This window comes from Medicago truncatula, chromosome 6, assembly GCF_003473485.1.
Source record: "Medicago truncatula cultivar Jemalong A17 chromosome 6, MtrunA17r5.0-ANR, whole genome shotgun sequence".
NCBI classification, from domain to species: Eukaryota; Viridiplantae; Streptophyta; class Magnoliopsida; order Fabales; family Fabaceae; genus Medicago; species Medicago truncatula.
The window spans coordinates 17,962,139-17,982,346 of NC_053047.1; the positions used below are offsets into that span (position 1 = coordinate 17,962,139).

Sequence of the window (20,208 nt, forward strand, 5' to 3'; positions counted from 1 at the left end):
ATTCAACATCAAAAATTCAAACCAGACAAGTAAATTTCTTTTACCTGATCTATCGATGCTTTTAGTTCCATACGGAACAATCTGCTAGTTTCCTTTTTAGAGTTGGAAAAAAGCCAGCGAGTCCCATCATCATCCTTTAAATTGTGATATTAATTTTTAGATTATTGAATATGAAAGTTTCTTGTTGTTGTATTGATCTGAAACATTCTTTTATAGGCTTTAGAACAATAGTTGGAATTATTATAGTGGGTGTAGGTTGCTAACTCACACCTTAATAATTTTAAATGGGAGTATTTTGCTAATTTATACCTTCGTGTTTTTCTATGGATGTAAATTAGCGGCTCTTTTTATTTATTTATTCATTTTGACAAACAAAAGGGAAGAATATTGGTGAGTTGGTAAATATTTTTTTTTTAGAGGGAGTTGGTAAATAATTAGAAGGATGCAAAATAGTTAAGTTTCATTTAGAGCAATGCTATATCTCTAGAAAAACAACATTAAGAATTTTTCAAGAATAAAGAACAGCTAATCACACTGCACTATTTGCTAGGAAGTGAACAAATAATGCATGCAATTAAAACTTGCGTGTCTTGAAAAATTTTGATGCTATTTTTCTAGAGAAATAGCATTTTCCAAAAAATTATGGTACCATGTTTTTTTTCTTCTTATATGAAAATGAATGGAGAAAACTTAGGTACAATTCCTTATGTTCTTTTCGTATGATTCTTAACTAGATGATTTCATCAAATTCATAATTTTCTCAAAGTTTGTTATATGTACCTAAGTTTTCTCCTAAAATGAATATTTTTGGTAGGCAAAGTTTGTTATTTTGATAGAGCTATGCTATTTGTTACGATGATAAAACAAACACGTAACAGAAGAATATTTAAAGATGGAAAAATATAAACTTTGATTTGCATGGAAATCAGCATGTTCAGTTGTGTGTTTCGTATTCCTAATATTTGGATACATGCTCTCTTCATAAAATAGGCTGCTTCACCACGTTCAGTTGTGTGTTTTAATTTACATTATTATTTTGTTAGCTTTTGTTGTTAGCTATCAATGATGAAACAAACATGGGTCACCTTTATCAGAATCCTGAAATCACTCTTTTTCACCTTCATGGTAACCCTAAAATCACTCTTTGTCTCTTCCGACCCACCATCGCTTCCCTCTCTTCCGATGGAACTCATGGAAGAAATTCTGTGTAGGCTTCCCGTCAAGCTCCTCATACAACTTCGATGTTTAAGTAAGTCTTTCAATGACCTAATTTCTGATCCTAAATTTGCTAGAAAACACAGCATGTCAACCATGCATCGCCACCACCTCGTCGTAACCTACACAGATTATGACATAAGCTTAAGCCCAGGAGGGTCAAGGATAATCTCTTACCCACTTCACTCCATTTTCTACCCACGCTACTCCATTTTTGACTCGATCCTTGAACACACCAGATTAGAATATCCTTTTGACAAAGAATATATTATTAATTGTGGCTCTTGCAATGGAATACTTTGTTTAGCTTTGAAACAAAAACGTGTTGCTAAAGTAAATAATGTCCTTTTGTGGAACCCTTCCATAAAAAAATTCAAATTATTGCCTTCTTTGAAAAACACTCCGGTAAACAACTGTCGTCATGATCCTGTATTTGGCTTTGGATATGATCATGTATTTGATGTCTACAAGGTAGTTGTTATTTTTTCCAAAACTCAAGGAATGATTCATACTTTGGGTACTGATACTTGGAGATTGATTAATGGGGATTTCCCTCTTCCTGTTTATGATTTGAAATTCGTGAGTGGTGCGCTGAATTGGATTCCATATTTGAAGAATTATATTCATAGTCTTGCTTCTTTTGATTTGGTGACTGAGTCGTATAAAAGACTTTTGCAGCCTAACTATGGAGCGGAATTTGTGTATAATTTGAACTTGGATGTCTCGAGGGATTGTTTGCGTATCTTTGCTAGTAGACAAAGGTTTTTTGATGTTTGGCTGATGAAAGAGTATGGAAATGAAGGGTCTTGGACTAAATTGTTTCATGTTCCTTACTTGGAAGAAGATCCTTTCATTTCTAAATATGCCACGTACCCGCTGTGGCTTTCCGAAGAAGACCAAGTGCTAATGAATCATACATTCTCGTTGCAAAGTGATTCGAATTATTTGTCCATTTATGATTTAAAAAATGGTACTTTTAAGTTTCCAAAGATTCATAACATCAAAAGTTTTAATGGGGTTACCCTTGAAGTTTGCGTTCAGAGTTTGATATCACCTTGTTTCTAACGTGAGGACATCAATGTGTTGTTGTGTGACTTGCAACTGATATGTTAATTTCCGTTTATTTTATATTTGTTTCAATTAGTAATGACTTTATTTATCATTGTTAATTAATGGTCGATTGAATGTTTGCTTGAGAAATTGCTATGTTATTCTCAGTTATTATACAACCAGATTCGTTGATTCTTGCATTAGCGTTTATCTAGTTCACAACTATGGCTTGCTTTTTATGGTTTGTGATTCGATTTTATTGTGAGCAACATATGCATTTTTCAATTTTAATTTCTCAATCAAAGTATAAGTAAAATGCGTGTGCGTGTTATATTTGATACTGGAAGTTAAAGATCATTATGTTAATTATCTCTGATGTTTGTATGCTTGTATGAACTTGCATATCTCTAAGTTGGTTTTCAAAGATTGAAAATTTGTTTTTGTTATTATTAATCCTTCCCTCACACGGTCCTCTCTATACGACACACATATGCTGCGCGCACAAGTGCACTAACATAAGCAATGTGTACCACAATCAACGGTATAATCATATACATTTGGTTAAATTTTCTTGAAAGAAAACTGTAAATGATTCATAATAGAAATAATTGATGATTGCTTTTGCATGTTATGTTCATATTTGTTGTATTTACTTGACTTCTACTGACTCGGAATAGCTTATTTACTTTTATTTAAAGCAATTCCTTTGATGTGCTGTTGCTGCATTTTACAACCATTGATGAATTTTGAGCCATGGATTGTTGAAATAACTCCATAAATGTGTTATTTTGTGTAACTCCAATTCTGCACTCAATTATTTCCATTCTTGGATTTCATTGTTCTACTGTTTCCAATTATTTTATGTAGTGAATCAATATTTTTCTCTGCTATTAGTTTTACCTTTCAAACATTTTTATTCCATCAATGAAAAGTTTTATTTTTGGATTTCATTTGAAAGTTTAACCTGATTACACTCACACCACTCACTATGCTCCAGTTGCTAAATCCGACTAAGATTGCACCACTGTGGCAAATGAAGGAATTTGGAGTTGAAGACTCTTGGACTCAATTTCTTAAAATTAGTTATCAGAATCTTCAAATAGCTTATAGACTTGATGATGTTTTTCAAGTGTTTCCATTGTGTCTATCCGAAAATGGTGGTACATTGATATTGGTAATCAATAACTCGGTATTAAATATAGGAGACCAAGAAATTCTCTATAATTGGAGAAATAATAGAGTAAAGAAAATTGAAAATACCTATAGAATTATTTGGAAGGCTTCCAAGGGCTATGTTGAAAGCTTGGTATCTACTTGTTGAAAGTAAGTTACTCTTCGATGATTTACTTTAAATTTGTGTTAAATCATTAGTTTGTTTTGATTTGATTGCATTGTTGAATGATTATCTATTTTATCGTCTACTTTAATTCGGTTTTCTTTTTGTATGCCAAGCCTGTTTGTAAGTTTTGCATGGATGATAACCATGGTTTAACTTCTAAGTAGCGATGCGTACAAAAAGCGATGCGTAGCAGCCCCTAGGCGCTATGCAAAACTTCTGTGTCTTGTTCATTAGTAACTCTTTTAGAAGCCTAATAACTGTTGTAAGCGAAGTTTCTGTAAAATCCCACTTATGCTCGGAATATATTGTTATTTCATCTATTAGACATTTTTCCCTTCAATTAATTTGCTTTATATTGAGTTTAAATTCTGGTAACATACAATAACTTTTGATTATTGAATATGTACTATTCTATTTTTGAGCTTTAATCTGTATGGTAGTAAGGTATAAATTTCTAGTATCGTTTCCTTGAACCAGCATGGCCATACCGCTATAGGGTTGGGGCCCGGCCTCTACGCTCTCCTAGTGCAGGATCACGACCATACTTTACTCTAAGGTTCTGCTGATCCTAAAAATAACAGTGATTTTTTACTGAAGTTTCTACTCTCTCATTCACTTCAATTATTCACGATCGAGAACCCTAAACCCCCGTAGCAAGATTGATATATTCTTGGCTTTTGGAGTTAACTATGCTAGTGCAGTTTTGCAATCTTTTTGCCAAATAAAATGCTTTTTCATGTGAACATTGTTCTGAATGATCTCATCTGACCTGTCACTGTTATAAGTTTTATTTTTTTGAGGGAAATAAAACTTATAACAGTGACAGATCAGATGTAAAAGATCTCGAGAATCTCAAGAATCTGCGAACCTTGATGACAAAGACCTTGCAAGTTCAAATAGTTTAGGTCCACGGATTTGAAAATTGAGCTTTTGTTGCTGACTTGCATACTCTCTAGCTTTGATGAGGTATTGTTTCAAATGTTTTTTTTTTTTGTTTTGTTTTAGGAATAGTAAGATTGAAATGGTAAGATTGAGTTTTTAGTTACCATATTTTGCATTGACATATTTGTTGGTTTTACACTTTTTACGTGGAAGGAGTAATTATGAGTTACAATTACAATATTTGTAGTAGACTTGTTTACATCACTACAATGTTTAATGTTGTGGTGGCAAAATATAAATAACAAAAGATTGCTTTCATCAAAAAAGAGAATTTGAAATTCAACCTGAAAGAGAGGTTACAAATGTCACATTTAAATTCTCCAATTAGCCTGAAAATATAATAAAAAAGTCAAAAGACGAGCCTTATTAATTCACCACAAAAAAAAAAAAAAAAATCAATTTCAGCCATTTAGGATGACCTGAATAGAATAATTGGTATAGAGTAATAGAGTAAATGATTTAAGCACATAATAGCTTATCCAAAATGTGCCAACAGGTATCATAGTAGTAAAGTCATTACACTCATGCACGGATCTAATGTTGGGGCAAATGGGGTCAACCGACCCCACTTGTTGTATTTTTAACTTAAAATTTGATATTTACGCGGTTTGATTCCACTTATATAATATTTTTGTCTTCATATAGTTCATTCATAACACTATAAAAAACTAAAAAATTAAGAAGGATCTTAATGTGTGTTCTAAGAGCACTAGATAAGAAGTGAAAAGATTAATTTTTTATAAAAAGTTGTTGTAATTATTATATCGACAAAAATAACGCTTATTTTTAAGATTTTTTTTTTCTTTTATGCAATCTTTAACCAATTCTCTTAGAGCATATCGTTAGCAAGACCATAAAACAACTATTATATTCTAAAATTGTTCTTATATTTGTTAAAAAAGGCTCTCTGACGTTGGTGGTTGAAAAAAAAAATTAATTAGGGTTATATTTTTATGCTCCGTTAGATATGGAAAAATATCTTAAGAAAATCAACATTTTATGGTGGTTAGGGTTTGTTATAGTTTGATGAAAAAGAGAGAGATAGAATTGGAAAGTTGTTATTCACTATTGGATTATGAAAAGTGAGTTACAAGCAAATATATTTATACAATGACTTAGAGAGCAAGTCTCTTGTAACAATCTAACAAACTTATCCAAAAACTAAACTAAACTCTTAATCACTTTCTAAACATGATTATGGATTAAACACAAACTAATAATTATTACTCTGACTAATATATTACTTGTTTATCTGCTATCAACTAACCTATAAAGTATCATATAAAATCGTCCCCTAGAGTATCCACAACTACTCAATATCAACCATACTTTAGCTAACAGCCGTAAACTCTCTCTGCTATATTAAAATTAAATATATTAACAAGAATGAAATGATCAATTACATAAGCTAAAAAAAGGATAAAAATCAAATATTTTTAACAACTTGAATTAATAAATGTCGGATTTAGAAATTTTATTTATTTTCTTTTTTGTTAAGAAGCCAAACTAGTCCACCAATATGGTATCATTATATGCCTAAAATAATATTATTTTTTTTGACACATAGATAGATATGAATTTTTTCCTTCGATTTTTATTGCGACGAGTCCGGATTTTGCTGTTCCCTTTTGACCTAAAGTAAATCTCGATTTTAACTATCTTGCTAGGCAGAGTAGGACTACTCTTTTATTCTCTCATGATCATAATTAAGCATTGTTTGTTAGTTATGATTAGCAAATATGCTTCCAGCGTCTATTCTATAGCGTTTTTTCCGCCAAATAAGGCTCTTCCCCCAACAGAATCTTTTTATTCGGTCTCTCTCTTATAAGAAACAACATTGAGATTACTACTTGTTACATTCAAAATCCTAGCTGAATGACTTAGTTACTTCTCAGTAGGTATTTACATTCACAACTTTACAAATATTCTTTAATTTCATTATTGTCATACATATTTACCTATTTATTAATTTGTGATGTAATTGAATTTGTTTCTGCTTCATATGAATCAGTTTGCTGCATTTTTTTGATAATTTTTTAAATCGTGATGAACTTGAATTTGTTTTTGCCTTAGTATCACTTTTTATTTTGATGGTTTAAACAAGCACCTGCCTTTGTTGTTGTTGAATCTGTTTTCAGATTAACCTTTATTAATGTCGAATTACAATTTTCTTTTTCCGAAAGGTTGACGAGGAAAAGGATAATATAGGTACGCATTCGCTATCTTTTTTACCACAAATATAAGTATTGTGTTAAATTAGTTTTAAATCAAGAAGAGTCTGCCGAATCTTGGAGGATCTGCGCTTATAAGGCGGATAAATCCTTAAAATTGTTGTAAAATATTGAAATATCCAAATATAGTAATAAACATATAAAAATGAACAACATGCATTTATTGTTAGCTATTTTTTTGTCATTTTTCTCTCTTGTTTATTCTCTTTAATATTTAATTGTTTGCTCATTTTTATATGTTGATTACTATTTGGACATACTTTGAATATTTTACAACAATTTTTGAGGATTTATCCGTCACATAAACGTAGATCTCCAAAGATTTGGCATGCTCTTCTTAGTTTAAAACCAAGGATGCACAATTTACTCGAAGAAATATCGTCAGGAAGATATTATAAGAGACTTTTACTCTTCATTTTGACCCCAAAACTCCAAACCTTTTCATATAAATATACATGCACCTCATGCATGGTATTGCATATTCCATTTCACTACACAATAATCATTACATACAAACTCTTTATATTACCTCAAGTCCTAAACAGACACATATATTTCATTTCATATATCATTAAGCTTCCTTTTTAGTTCACTTATAGAGCATTTTAAAAAATATAATATAAATGGAGGGTAGTTTGTTTAAGGTTGTGTTTCTTTTACTTGTTTTGGGTATTGTGAACACATTAGTGCATGGACAAGGGAAACGTGTAGGATTCTATTCAAATACATGTTCTCAACGTTAACTCTGATTCTTCTTTGGCTCCTGGTGATCTACTTAGGATGCACTTCCTTCCACGATTGCTTTGTCCAAGGTTGTGATGCATCTGTTGTCATTGCCGGCTCGGGCTCCGAGAAAACAGCATTTCCAAACCTTGGTTTAAGAGGTTTTGAAGTAATTGATGATGCTAAGACAAAACTCGAGACTGCATGTCCCGGTGTTGTCTCTTGTGCTGATATTGTTACCCTTGCTGCTCGTGATTCCGTTGTTTTGGTAATTATCTAACTTAACTATATTCCCTCAAAAAAAAAAAAATCTAACTTAACTATATATTGAACAAATGATAGTAAAGGAGACACTGCTACAAAATGTTAAATTAGTTACACAAATATAAATTTTATATTCATGAATTTAGTCATTAATCTTTTTTTTTTTTTTTTATGAGAGTCATTAATCTATTAGAACCATCAAAATTAAAGATCAATATTCATTTTTATATTATAATTTATGGGGTCCTGCAAAATTACACTTAGTGTCTCTTAACTTAATTTTTCATGGTGAGATTTATTTTTAGTTTTGCAAGTGAGAACCATTATTTTTACTAAGTTACTATTAGGTAGTGATAATTAGTTTTGGACCGGTAATTATTTGATAACTTTTAACTGTGAGTGGAGAGAAACTTTGGAAGTTAGTTTATAAGAGTTTTGAGCCCATTAGACTTTAAGGGTTAAGCCTAATAGTGTGGACACTATTTAAGCCTTAGTCTTCAAGAGAATTAGGGTTCACAATCATTTTACAAAATTTTGAGAAGAGGTATAGAGAGAAAGAGCAAGAGAAAGGGGCAAGAGGAAGAGAAGAGGGTTGTAGAGAAGAACTTGAAGAACGAAGATGAGCTAGAGATTCTATGAGCTTAATTGAAGCTTTGGCTAGGATTATTGTTTATTGAGGTAAGGGGTTAGATTTCAATCATAATCTTTAGTTGTAGCTTCTTCCCTAATTCTATGCATAAGTGCTTAATTGAGATAAGTGTATTATGAACTTAATTGTTGAAATTCGTGCTCTAGTTGTAGTGATATGTTTGAGTATGCTAATTTGTTGATAATTGAATTATTGATGATGAAATTACATGTTCATGGTGTATATATATGGATACTTGATGAATTATGCTCAAATGATGAACTATGTCATGTTGTTGTTGATTTGTGATTGAATACATGATTATAATTTGTGGTTATGGTTGATTGTTGTTGATAATCTCATATCATGGTTTTGGTATGAATTATGATTGAAGTTGTTGTTGAGGGTTTTGTTGAATTGTTGTTGATAATCTCATATCATGTATTGGGTCTTTGCTTGTATGTTTATGCATCATATTCATATTGAGTCATATGAGAAATGTAAAAGGAGGTCTACTTTTACATAGTTGAATTGTAAGAGGAGTTGTACTCTTACATAAGATGTTATGTTGACATCTTGTTGTTGGTGATTGGAACCACATGCATATATGTGTCAGAATAGGCGAATAACATAATTGACATGAGTCTTGATTGTTGATGATAAGTGTGTTTGTGGATTACATACTTGTGACATTGGAATTGTTATGTGAACGTGTATATTGAAGTTAAATGCTCATGTTTATTAGTTGGAAATTGATTTGTTTCATTTGTATTCAAACTATTTATGTTGATTATGATTGATGTGAAGCTTACCCCAGTGGTTTTGACCGCCTACCTGTTTGTATGAATGGGTAGACGAAGTGCAGGATTAGTTTGCTTTCGGTGAGTTGCTTGGTGATTGCTTGGATAGCGGGAACTAATCTCCGTTATCAGTTCTTTAAAGTCTTAGATTAGGCTTTGATTAGGTGTCAGTCTTATGAGATTCTGGATTTTTTTATGTAATGAAGATTTTGCCCATATAGGGTTTTGGAGATTTCTTGTATTGATATATTTGGAGTTATGACATGTATACTTGGTGATGTATGACTTATATTCGCTGCGACTGTTGAATAATTGTATATATGTATGTTGTTTGGTTTTGGATGTGAAGACGTAGCGTCTATTTCTTAAATATTAATATTATTCGTGTGTTTTATCGCTTTAATAGAAATATGGCGTTACACAATGCACTAGTTACCCACCCAAGTTGGGAAGAACCCAATCCCTAAGGGGTATGAATGGAATACCCCATTATATATTGAGGAAGCCCTCAATAATATGATGAAAGTAACCGAGATTTATTGGGAGGAACTCAATGAATACACTAGAGCATCTTACACACGGTAACACGCAACCCTACAAGAGATATCTGAACACTTCGCTATGATGGAGGTTAGTCAGAATGAACTCCAAAACTACAATATGGCCAAACAAGAAACTTGTCAAGCCATAGTTTTGAAAGAGAAGTTTAAAGACAAAGAGGAAAATAGGGTCTCGAAAAAATCCTCTTTTGAGACTATAGTGCAAGATGTTGAGGATAACAAGAAAGAAAAACCCCATTTTAACTCATCTAAAAAAACAAGATCACGGGAGTATGAACATTCCATTTTATGTACAAGGGAATGCTACAACACAAGTATTTCTAGCTACCTAAAATGGTAAGAAACCCTAAGGAAGGTAGGATTAAGCTATTGACCTAAAAAGAGGGTTTTATGAGAGGCAACTCATATATACCTTTAAAAATTAATTAAAAAAAAAAAGAATAAAACAAAATTCAGTGTTGCGCGTGGGCATCACACACAACGCGTGAAGAAACGCGCCAGCACCTTCAACGCGCGTGAGGCCTGGGAACATAAGGGGACTTTGGCCCTTTTTCTCATCAACCCTTATTTTTGCCCTTTCACCATTGTTCTCCAAAAAAACCTTCACATCAACACTACCGAGAAACCTTATCCATCAAAATCACTTATAGAGAACTATGAATTATGGTTTCAAAACACCATATAAATCATATTCATTCAACAAAACTCTCAAACAAAAACCTAATCTCTCATCAATCATACACTTATTCCCTCACTTTCTAACTTTGAAACATAACCCCTACCATCAAAATTCCTCATTTAAAAACCAAACCAAATCCAACCCAAAGCTCATACTCAAACTGATATACAATTAATATCCCAACAACATAAACTCATTCCTCAAACACAAATATTCTCTCATCATAAATCATACTTTTCGAACCCTTTTCCCCCATTTTTCATTCAAATAACCCTTTTGTTCAATCAAGAGATGCAACAAGTTCAAGCATTTTCAATTTGTGGAAGAGAGAGCTTTCCAAAGTGGGAAGTATGAAATTTTGGGCATTCAAGAGGAGCTTGAAAGGAGAGGATGGACTAAGTTGAATAGCATGATTCAACATTCTAATCACTCTATCGCATTCCAAACTAAGAAGGATACAAATCCTTTTGTTTATTTTGTGTGTGGGAAGAAAGTAAGGTTCAACCCGGATACTATTAAAACTTTACTTGAAACTTCAACACCATTAGAATGAGTAATTTAAACAATAAGAGATCCACTTTATGCAATTAAGAGTCTAGATGAAATTGAGAAGTTGGAGAACGTAAGGTAGGAGTTGTGTGTAGAAGGAGTACCATTGCTAAAGCACACTGATGGTATAATACCAAATATGTTCAGTTTAAAGTATATGAAACCATTGCAAAGGGAATGAGCTACGATTCTTCTGCAAACATTAAAACATACTGATTGGTACAGAATTGGTCTTAGGTGTAAACACGAAAGTTGTAGGTATGGATGTTAGCTTTCTAATGCCATTGGTTTGACTTCAAAAGAATTTATAGAACTTGAGTTATGGTCAAATTACTGCACGTAGGTCACAGTGAATAATTGAATATGATTGATGAAATAGTATATGTATGTATATGTTTGTGAATACTATATTGTTCATGATTGATGAAGTGTTATATGTATATATGATGTTTAAGTTGATGTTGTCATATCTTGAGATGTTTACGTGCTGCATATGTTGCTGTTGTTGGTTATGTGAAATATTTATATGCGTTATGTGGAAAATGTATGATGTTTAAGTTGTTAATGCTCTTCATTAATATTGTTATGTTGTGAATTGCTTGTACTGTTTCTGTTGCTGTTGCATATTGATCAAGTTGCAGGTGTTGGTCTAAGTTGTAAAGTTGTAAGTTGTCTTTCCAAAGTATTGGAGTCTTAAGTTGTTAATGTTGTCTAAGTTGTTGAAGTCGTAGTTGAAGCTGTTATTGGTGACTGTTTATGTTCAGGTGTTTTGTAAGAGGTGGTGTACTCTTACGTTGTTATTCTTTAAGAGGTGGTGTACTCTTACTTGTCGTTTATAAGAGGTGGTGTACTCTTACGTTGTTATTCTGAAGAGGTGGTGTATTCTTACGTTGTCATATTATAAGAGGTGGTGTACTCTCACGTAGTTGTGTTGTCAGGTTGACGTTGTCGTTGATGAATCGTTGAAGTTGTTGATAAAGACAAACCATGGAATATTGATGAATATGTTGTTCTTTATATTATTATGAGATGATGATTATGTTGTGTTGTTTATGTTATTATGAGATGATGATTATGTTGTGTCGTTTATGTTATAAGATGATGTTTATGATGTGATGATTTATGATGTTATATGATGATGGTTATGATTTGATTATTATGTGCTAAGAGATGATGTATATAATGCGATGAATATGAAGTTAATAATAAATAGAAGTTGGTTGAGTTATTAAGAATCATTACATAAAGGATTATTATTACTAATATATGAAGTTATTTATGTTGTTAAATATAATTAATGAATTATATGCTTGATATTATTGTTTTGTAAAATCTTATCTCTTCTGCTTGGAAATGTTGCTCTTCGTATGAGTAACTTGCAGGTGATCGAGTTTAAGTTGTTGTTAGATTGCTGTCATGAGTGGATTATCTCTCATGTGTGTCTTTAGGTGCTCTGATACGTAACGGGATGGGAACTTTGTTGCATGCGTTTCTATTCTTTACGTAGTGCTTATGAATTTACATGATTAAGTTGTTAATTGGATTTTTATGAGATACTTTGATGAGGCCTTCGTGCCAAAATTATTTTAGATGTTCGAATAAATTCCGCTGCGAAGTATTAAATATTATGTTATTGAATTTTGAAGGATAATTAATTAATTATTATGTTTATGATTTTAAGAAAAGAAGTGTGACATTCCGTTTATGTGAATTACTCTGATTAAATAAATGAAATTTTTACGTTGGGAAAACAGGGTGTTACAGCTTGGTCGTGTGCGGTGCGGTGCATTAAAGTAGGTGTATTCCTTTAGGAAGAGGGACTTAAGGAGGTGTAAGTTAGAGCACATGTCAACGTGGGATTGGCCTTCTAACAGGTCCAAAATAGTTTCCCCCAAGTCGTTCATGACTTTAAGGCGCAACAACTTTTAGCTATAAGGAGAGGTGCATGATCGGGCGCCTGCAAACGTTGGAGCCTTCGAAGTGTTTACTTGCTCAGAGACTTTTTGTCCTTCCGTTTCGAGGACGGTGGCGCTAGCAATCAGCTAGTGGGGTATTTTTCATTTAATGCTTCGAACCAAAACATTTTGATGGGATGGTCGATGACAATTCATCTTACGTTATTCTTAGCATGTTTTTCAGTAGGTTTTATAAGCAAAAAGGATGAGTATTAGAACGATTCCCTACGATTTCGAGACTTTTGTAATATTTCTATATTTGAGTCTGTAATTCTGGTTTTCCCAAAACATAGCAATTTTAGGGGGTCAATCAGTAATTCATGGAGAAATCATGAAAATCAGTAAATCAAACCCAAAATTTCCCCTTTGGTTAAAATTGGCTTAATTCCTTGAATTAGGTTTTCACTATTTCACTTGGATCAATTAGTTTCAATTCTTAGCCAAATCATCAATTGCATATACATTGTGTTCTTGGTTTTTAGCTTGTTTTTTTTTCTTATGGATTTGATTTTGAAATTGTCTTGTTTTTCACATTGTTCAAGTATTATTAATAATTGGTTGAAATAAGATTTAGCTTGTAAATCTCTCAATTCTCTTGTAAATCTTATTAGTGCATACTCTGAACAATTTGTCATAGTTTGCGATTGTTCAAAGCATATTTCCAATAAGTCAATATCTTTTCAAAAAACTTTCGCTAAAACTCCTCAACTTTTTTAAAGCGTTATTCATCCCCCCCCCCCCCCCCCCCCCCCTCGAGTTCGCATCCTTATTGGCCATATAAACGATTAGGCATGTTAGTACTCCAATGTCCAAGTCAGTAATAGAACTGAGAAAGAGTGTGAATAAAGTGTTGTGAAAAGTGAATCTTACCTTCAGGTTGACGCAAGGTCACCCTTATATAGGCGTGCGTTGGGAATAACCGCCTCTAGGTTTTATGGCGTGTGATTAGGAACAGTTAGAGGAAACAAGTAAGGTGATCCCTTCAGGCGCATAGTCTTAAGGCGGTGTAAGTTAGGCCACATGTCAACGTGGGATTGGTCTTCTGACTGGTCCAAAACAAGAAGGATAGCTAATGAATGAAGAAACGTTTTTTACCTTTGGTCATTCTAGCATTATAAATGCTCTTTGTGAAGTAGCATGTGTTAAAGGCGCAACTAACGAACTAACACAAAGGAAAGAAATTGTTATGGATGTGGGATAGTTTGATTTGCACCATATGTAGTGCCTAGGAAACACTAGCAAGGAGTGGAACAATAAGAGGTTCAGCAACCTCTTGAAAGGTATGACAAACATGGCATCGAGGATGGCTAAAGACATGGTTGATACGAGCAAATCTATTTTGATGGTAATCCGGGGTTGGAGGCTGCCATGAGAGAGAGAGACAGGGTAAGGCCCCACCAATTTTTTATTGTTTATGCAATACCAGGGAAACAAAGGTCTGCAATGAAGGTGAGAAAAACACAAGAAGGGGGGGTTGAATTGTGTTGGCTTTTTCTTCTTTTTCTCCTAAGCTGAAAACACTGATCAGAAGCAAATAGAGTTCTACTTCTGAAGTGATGTTTAGAACTAATTGCAGCGGATAAACACACACACACACACACATAGAGAGAGAGAGAGAAGAAAGACACAAAGCAATTTATACAGGTTCCTTCCACAAACCGGAAGTCAGTCCTGTCCCCCTTGCACTTCCAATGAGAGTTCACTATGTAATATCTAATTACAATTGCTCACTGCTAAAACTAGCAAGAGACTTCAAATGCTCAAGCACAACTGCAAGAGACTTCCTATGCTCATAAAAACAATCATGAGACTTCTAATGCTCAAGCACAACTGCAAGAGACTTCTTAATCCAAACAGAATTACAAATAAAAATATTTAAGGTTGAACACACTATATACAATCAGTGGTGTTCACAATACAAATCAGATACAGACTATAAAGACTCCAGAATTTCTAAGATATGAACTTTGATAAGAAATTCTAAGTATTGTTCTGTATGTAATTCTGAGTCTTTACTCCTTTATATAGAGGTGTGAAAGAGGCGTTGAATTGCCAGCACATTCAAAATAGAGTCGTTTGAAGCTTTTGATCAATCACCAATGATCTTTTGCCTGATATGGTTATTGTCCTAAGATGGATCAATTTCAAATCATTCCCATTGCGAAGGAACGTCGTTGCAGGCAGAGCTGTTTTTCTTGTCTTGTAGCAGAGACAAAAACAGAATAGTGGAGGTAGTGATTGTACACTTCGTACAAACGTACTTTGTCAACGCTCTTTGAAGAACAAATTACATCCCATGATGAACTGCAGGTTCTGGTGATTTTTGGCTTTTGATAAACTTGCTTTTGATGAACTTGCTTCTGATGACGTCACCACTTCAGGAGCACTTTGTCTTCAGGAGCGCTTTATCTTCAGGAGCAGTTTTCTTCAGACGCTTTAAGCTTCCCTTTTTGTTGATTCCTATGCTCTTTATTGTTCTTCCAAGACCTTTTTAAGATGTAAAATTTTTTCTATAGTCATGTACACTTGAACAAGTATTAGCATATCCAATTGACAATTTTTAATACCTTGTTATCATCAAAACTCTTAAGGGTTAATGTTAAACACATTTTGTTCCAACATGCAAGAGTATCAATGTATCAAGAGAAGCTAGCATTACATGAAAACCACCTTTCATAATTTATGTGCATTAACTCAATAAAAAGAGCGGATAAATGATACAATTATTTATGTGCACAACGTCATAATAAATGATACAAAGATTTATCCTCGTGAGCTTAGCTCAGTTGGTATGGACAATGTATAATATATGCAAGGCGATGGTAGGATATGGCAAATGTACTAAATCGTTTACCAATGAATAAAGTGATGAGTAGAGTATCGTATCTACAGGGATTGTCGTTTTATCTGTTTGCAACAGAGCAAGTTTACATGTTTTGGTTGCAGAAAAGTAAGCAGCGGTTCTTGTATAATAAGTAAAAGTATGTCACGTTTATCTATATTAGGTAGATTATACAAGTGATGAGGTCGTTGGGACGTTACTAACCTACTTTGGTCTATACCTCTTATGGCTAACTACACCTGTTGATCGCACGGCGATCCATACGTGCGGGGTCTTGCTAATTCAAAGGTAATTGAAACATAAACTTTATATTGGCTCTCCAGTGTTTCCCAAGGATATGAAGGCTCAGGTTCCCTTAGTTCTTCCCATTTATAAATCTTAGAACACCCATAGCACACTCTCTTTACGCTTTCTTAGTAGTTCTACAAACGGGAAATCCTAATCTACGTCTACCTTACGAAGGGGTTCAAGAGAATTGTTCTATTAGGCTGTAGCTTAAATAGGACAGCTAAGTACTTGTTTCCTTAATTACTAACCAGTTAATTCTTAGGTTCGGTAAGGCACCACCCGATTCAATGGCAATCATCCACTAAGTACCTATTCTAGGGTCAACAATATTCCAGTATCTTTGGCTAATTAATAATCACTTACTTCTTAGACAGGTAGTTCTTAGTAAAGGCATATAAATATCAAGATATGAACATCCTGTTAGTGATAACAAATATTAGGCCTTGTCGCAACCAAAGTACCTAATCTGGGGTTTAACCTCTCACAGAAATAAACTACTTCCTAATAAAATTTAATAGCGAACAAAAGAATAAATAAAATAAACGACATATTAAATTAAATAAATATCCATCAAAAATATACAAAGGTTCATCTTATAACTCTTAATCTAAAAAGATTTAGTTACACATGGTAACTAAAAAAAATTACTAAAGATAAAAACATACCTTAGAAAATCAAGGAGAAGATAGAAACTCTCCCAAAGCTCCAAAGTTGCCTTCCTTTTGAACTGCCACAGTTCTGAACGAGAAATTCTAAATGAGGAAGGCTGGTATTTATAGTGAGAGTTTCTACCTGTGTTTGGGCTAAAAGTGTGGTCTTTACCAAAAATAAAAGCAGGAAAAGATGCTTGTGCCCCACATTTGTGGATGCACGAGGCACATTGCTAGTGTGCCTAGCGCATGAGAAAGAGGGCAAGACCATACCCTAGGTGCATGTAGACCTCTCTATGTGCTAGGAACATGATTCATGTGGTAGGAACATTTTCCATGTGCTAGGCACATTACTCATGTGCTAGCCGCATTACATCTTTTCTTGAGCCCAAAATCTCCGATTTTATGTCGTTTTAAGTCTTCGTCTTCAAATAACTTGGCTCAAGACTAGGGAACATAATTCCTCCCATTTGTAAGTTTTTTGAGGCCTCTTGAATCTTAATTATTTGTTTCCTTGAATCTTCGCAATTATTCTTATGTTCTTGATTTTCCAATTTGCATGATTTCTTCGCGAATTACTTCAAAACCCCCTAAAATTGCTATGTTTTGGGAAAACTAGAATTACATAATCAAATATAAAAGGCTTAAATGCTCTTTTGGTCCCTTAACTATTTAATTGGTATCGCTTTGGTCCCTTAACTAAAAAAAAGATTGTTTGAGGATTTTAAGTTTTTTTTTAGTCTCGTTTTGGTCCCTTCTGTTAGGTTTCCGTTAGGGTTTTAAAAAAAAGTTAACTCCTGGACACGTGTCACCTTGTCATTGGCTCTGAGTTTTTTTTTTTTAAGGGACCAAAGCGATACCAATTAAATAGTTAAGGGACCAAAAGAGCATTTAAGCCAATATAAAAAACATTAAGAAAGTCCCGAAATCTTAGGCAATCATTGTAATACTCCTCCTTTTTGCTGCTAAAACCTAATGAAAATAACTGAAAAACATGCTAAGAATAATGTAAGATGATCTGTCATCACAAGGTCCAAGATTCAAACCCCAGTCACAACAAAAAAAAATTATACAATGTTTTTCATACAAATGGTTAATATCATTTAGTCAACAAAAGAAATTTGACTAACTCAGAAACTTCTTTTTTTTTATTATTATTATTAACAATAGTCTACCTATAAAAAATAATATTCTTATTTGCATTTACTATTCCACCTGTGTGGTCAAATGCTAATTAATATGAAGAAAAAAAAAACTAATTAATATTTGTAATTTCTAATGGAAAAGAAATTCTTCTTCATCATGTTTGTCGTTATATATAACAAGAAGTAGGTCATATATGTTTCAATACGAATATATCATTTCTCTATTTCTCAAGTATGATGGTTTTAATATCCAAAATTGCTTTCTTAATTCCAATATTACTAATTATTTTTGTTTCTTTGCAATTCACAAACGGTCAAACTGATGGGGTCATTCCTCCGATTGTTCCTCCCATAGGCGGGATCATTCCTCCGATTCTTCCTCCAATAGGCGGACTCATTCCACCGATTCTTCCCCCAATAGGCGGGCTCATTCCTCCGATTCTTCCTCCAATAGGCGGGCTCATTCCTCCGATTCTTCCCCCAATAGGCGGGCTCATTCCACCGATTCTTCCCCCAATAGGCGGGCTCATTCCACCGATTCTTCCCCCAATAGGCGGGCTCATTCCTCCGATTCTTCCCCCAATAGGCGGGCTCATTCCTCCAACTGTTCCTCCAACAGGCGGGGTCATTCCTCCGATTGTTCCTCCAATAGGCGGAAACATTCCTCCGATTGTTCCTCCAACAGATGGTGTCAATCCTCCAATTTTTCCTCCAACAGATGGGGTCATTCCTCCAAAAGTTGTTATGTAACACATGGAATTAGTGATGAGAATATTACTCTTAACTTGTACCTCAATTTATGTTGATTGAATAATAAAAATAAGGAAGTAGCTTATTATAACTTTTTTTAGTAAATCATCTTATTTTGAGTCTAAAAAGAAAAAAAAAATTCCTTTCTTAAAGCAATTTATTTTGTTTTATACAAAAGGTGTATCCTTTAAAACAAGGTCGGCCTAATATATTAAGAGTCTAAAAAGAAAAAAATTGAGGCTTTTTAAGATATATGTTTTTAACCAAGTATTTATAAAAAACATTAAAAGTAATTTATTTTGTATTGACAAAGGTGTTGACCAAGATTTGAATCTATGACCAAGACTACTTGAGACTTTTTCCATAACCAATTAAGCTATGTGATGTCAATAAATTATCTAATATATTATAAATTTATAACCATATTCATTTTGAATGTACATTATTTTACCCAAAATTTTAAGGTTAAATTCCTTGATTGAATTACTTAACAATTGGGTTGGCCCCCCTTTAAAGGTAAATACTTTATCTATTATTTTATACCCTCAACATGTTCCTTTTTTTTAGTGCACTAGTTTCTTTGGAAACAATTATTTTTATGAGAGGGCAATAGTTTTTTTTTGTTTATAAGAGGGCAAATAGTTATAATATGAAAAGTTTTATTTGATATATACATATTTCAACTTAAAAAAAAAAAAAAAAAAAACTTGCAAAAAGTCAATAACGGATAAATAAGAGAAGACATAATAGGTCTATATTATCTCTCAAAAAAAAAAGGGTCTATATTATTTTATAGGAGGAGGATCTACCTACTTCAAAAGTAATTTCAAATAATTTTAAAAAGTTCCCCTCAAAATAAAAATAAAAAGTTATTAAAAGAGTTACACTACCCCCTCGCCCTTCATTTATTTAATCTAACGAACTAAATCTTAAGTCTTATTAATAATCAATTTGTCGGATTCAATCAATTTTAATTTTTTATAAATACAATTAATTAGTGGAAGTTTAATTCTTTTTCCATGGATATAAACAATACGTTGAATCTAGATAGTGAGAAGATCGATATGAGAATTTTAATATTGAATCTAGATATGAGATCGCGCCATCTTAACACTAGTACAAAAAAACACTTTTTAAATGGGGCGAAAATGACTTTTTAAATCGGTTCTGTATCCGATTTATAGATGGTCGATTTAATAAGTGTTTAACTTTTAAGTCAGTTGCTACATCCGATTTAATATTTTTTTTAAACCGGTTTACCTGACTTAAAATCCCACCTTTTAGGCTTGTTCAACCGATTTAATATCTGCTTATTTTTTTTTATTCCTTTTCCTTTGTTTCTCCCATATTGTACATGATTGTAACGAGGTAGAACTTTATATAGTTATTTAATGCAAAAAATATCATCATAAATCTTAATTTCCAACAACGGATGCTAGTACAATAATTGATTTACACCTAATTTAATTACTTCAAATAAATCCAACAACGGATGTTAGTACAATAATTTCTTAGCATGCAGCTGAAATACAACTCAAATAGTTTCTACAATGCTATACCATGGGTAACTGTCAACACATTCTCCATAACTCCTTTGC

The 20,208-nt window shown here is 33.0% G+C and overlaps 2 protein-coding genes and 1 pseudogene across 2 annotated transcripts; 2 read left to right on the forward strand and 1 right to left on the reverse strand.

Annotated features, from left to right (window-relative positions):
• Positions 1-1,122: 1,122 nt before the first annotated feature.
• On the forward strand, positions 1,123-2,280 carry LOC25496427 (F-box/kelch-repeat protein At3g23880). Its single transcript, XM_013596750.2, has one exon. The coding sequence runs from the start codon at positions 1,123-1,125 to the stop codon at positions 2,278-2,280; it is 1,158 nt and encodes a 385-aa protein (XP_013452204.2).
• A 4,998-nt stretch (positions 2,281-7,278) lies between these two features.
• Positions 7,279-7,780, forward strand: LOC25496429 (cationic peroxidase 2-like; annotated as a pseudogene).
• A 10,394-nt stretch (positions 7,781-18,174) lies between these two features.
• LOC112422786 (glycine-rich cell wall structural protein-like) lies at positions 18,175-18,615 on the reverse strand. The gene has a single exon (XM_024786447.2). It carries the CDS (start codon positions 18,613-18,615, stop codon positions 18,175-18,177), a length of 441 nt encoding a protein of 146 aa, XP_024642215.2.
• Positions 18,616-20,208: the final 1,593 nt, after the last annotated feature.

Bases quoted from the DNA above. Each gene is read 5' to 3' on its own strand.
- LOC25496427 (XM_013596750.2), top strand. From the start codon at position 1,123: ATGGTAACCCTAAAATCACTCTTTGTCTCTTCCGACCCACCATCGCTT.
- LOC112422786 (XM_024786447.2), bottom strand. From the start codon at position 18,615: ATGTGTTACATAACAACTTTTGGAGGAATGACCCCATCTGTTGGAGGA.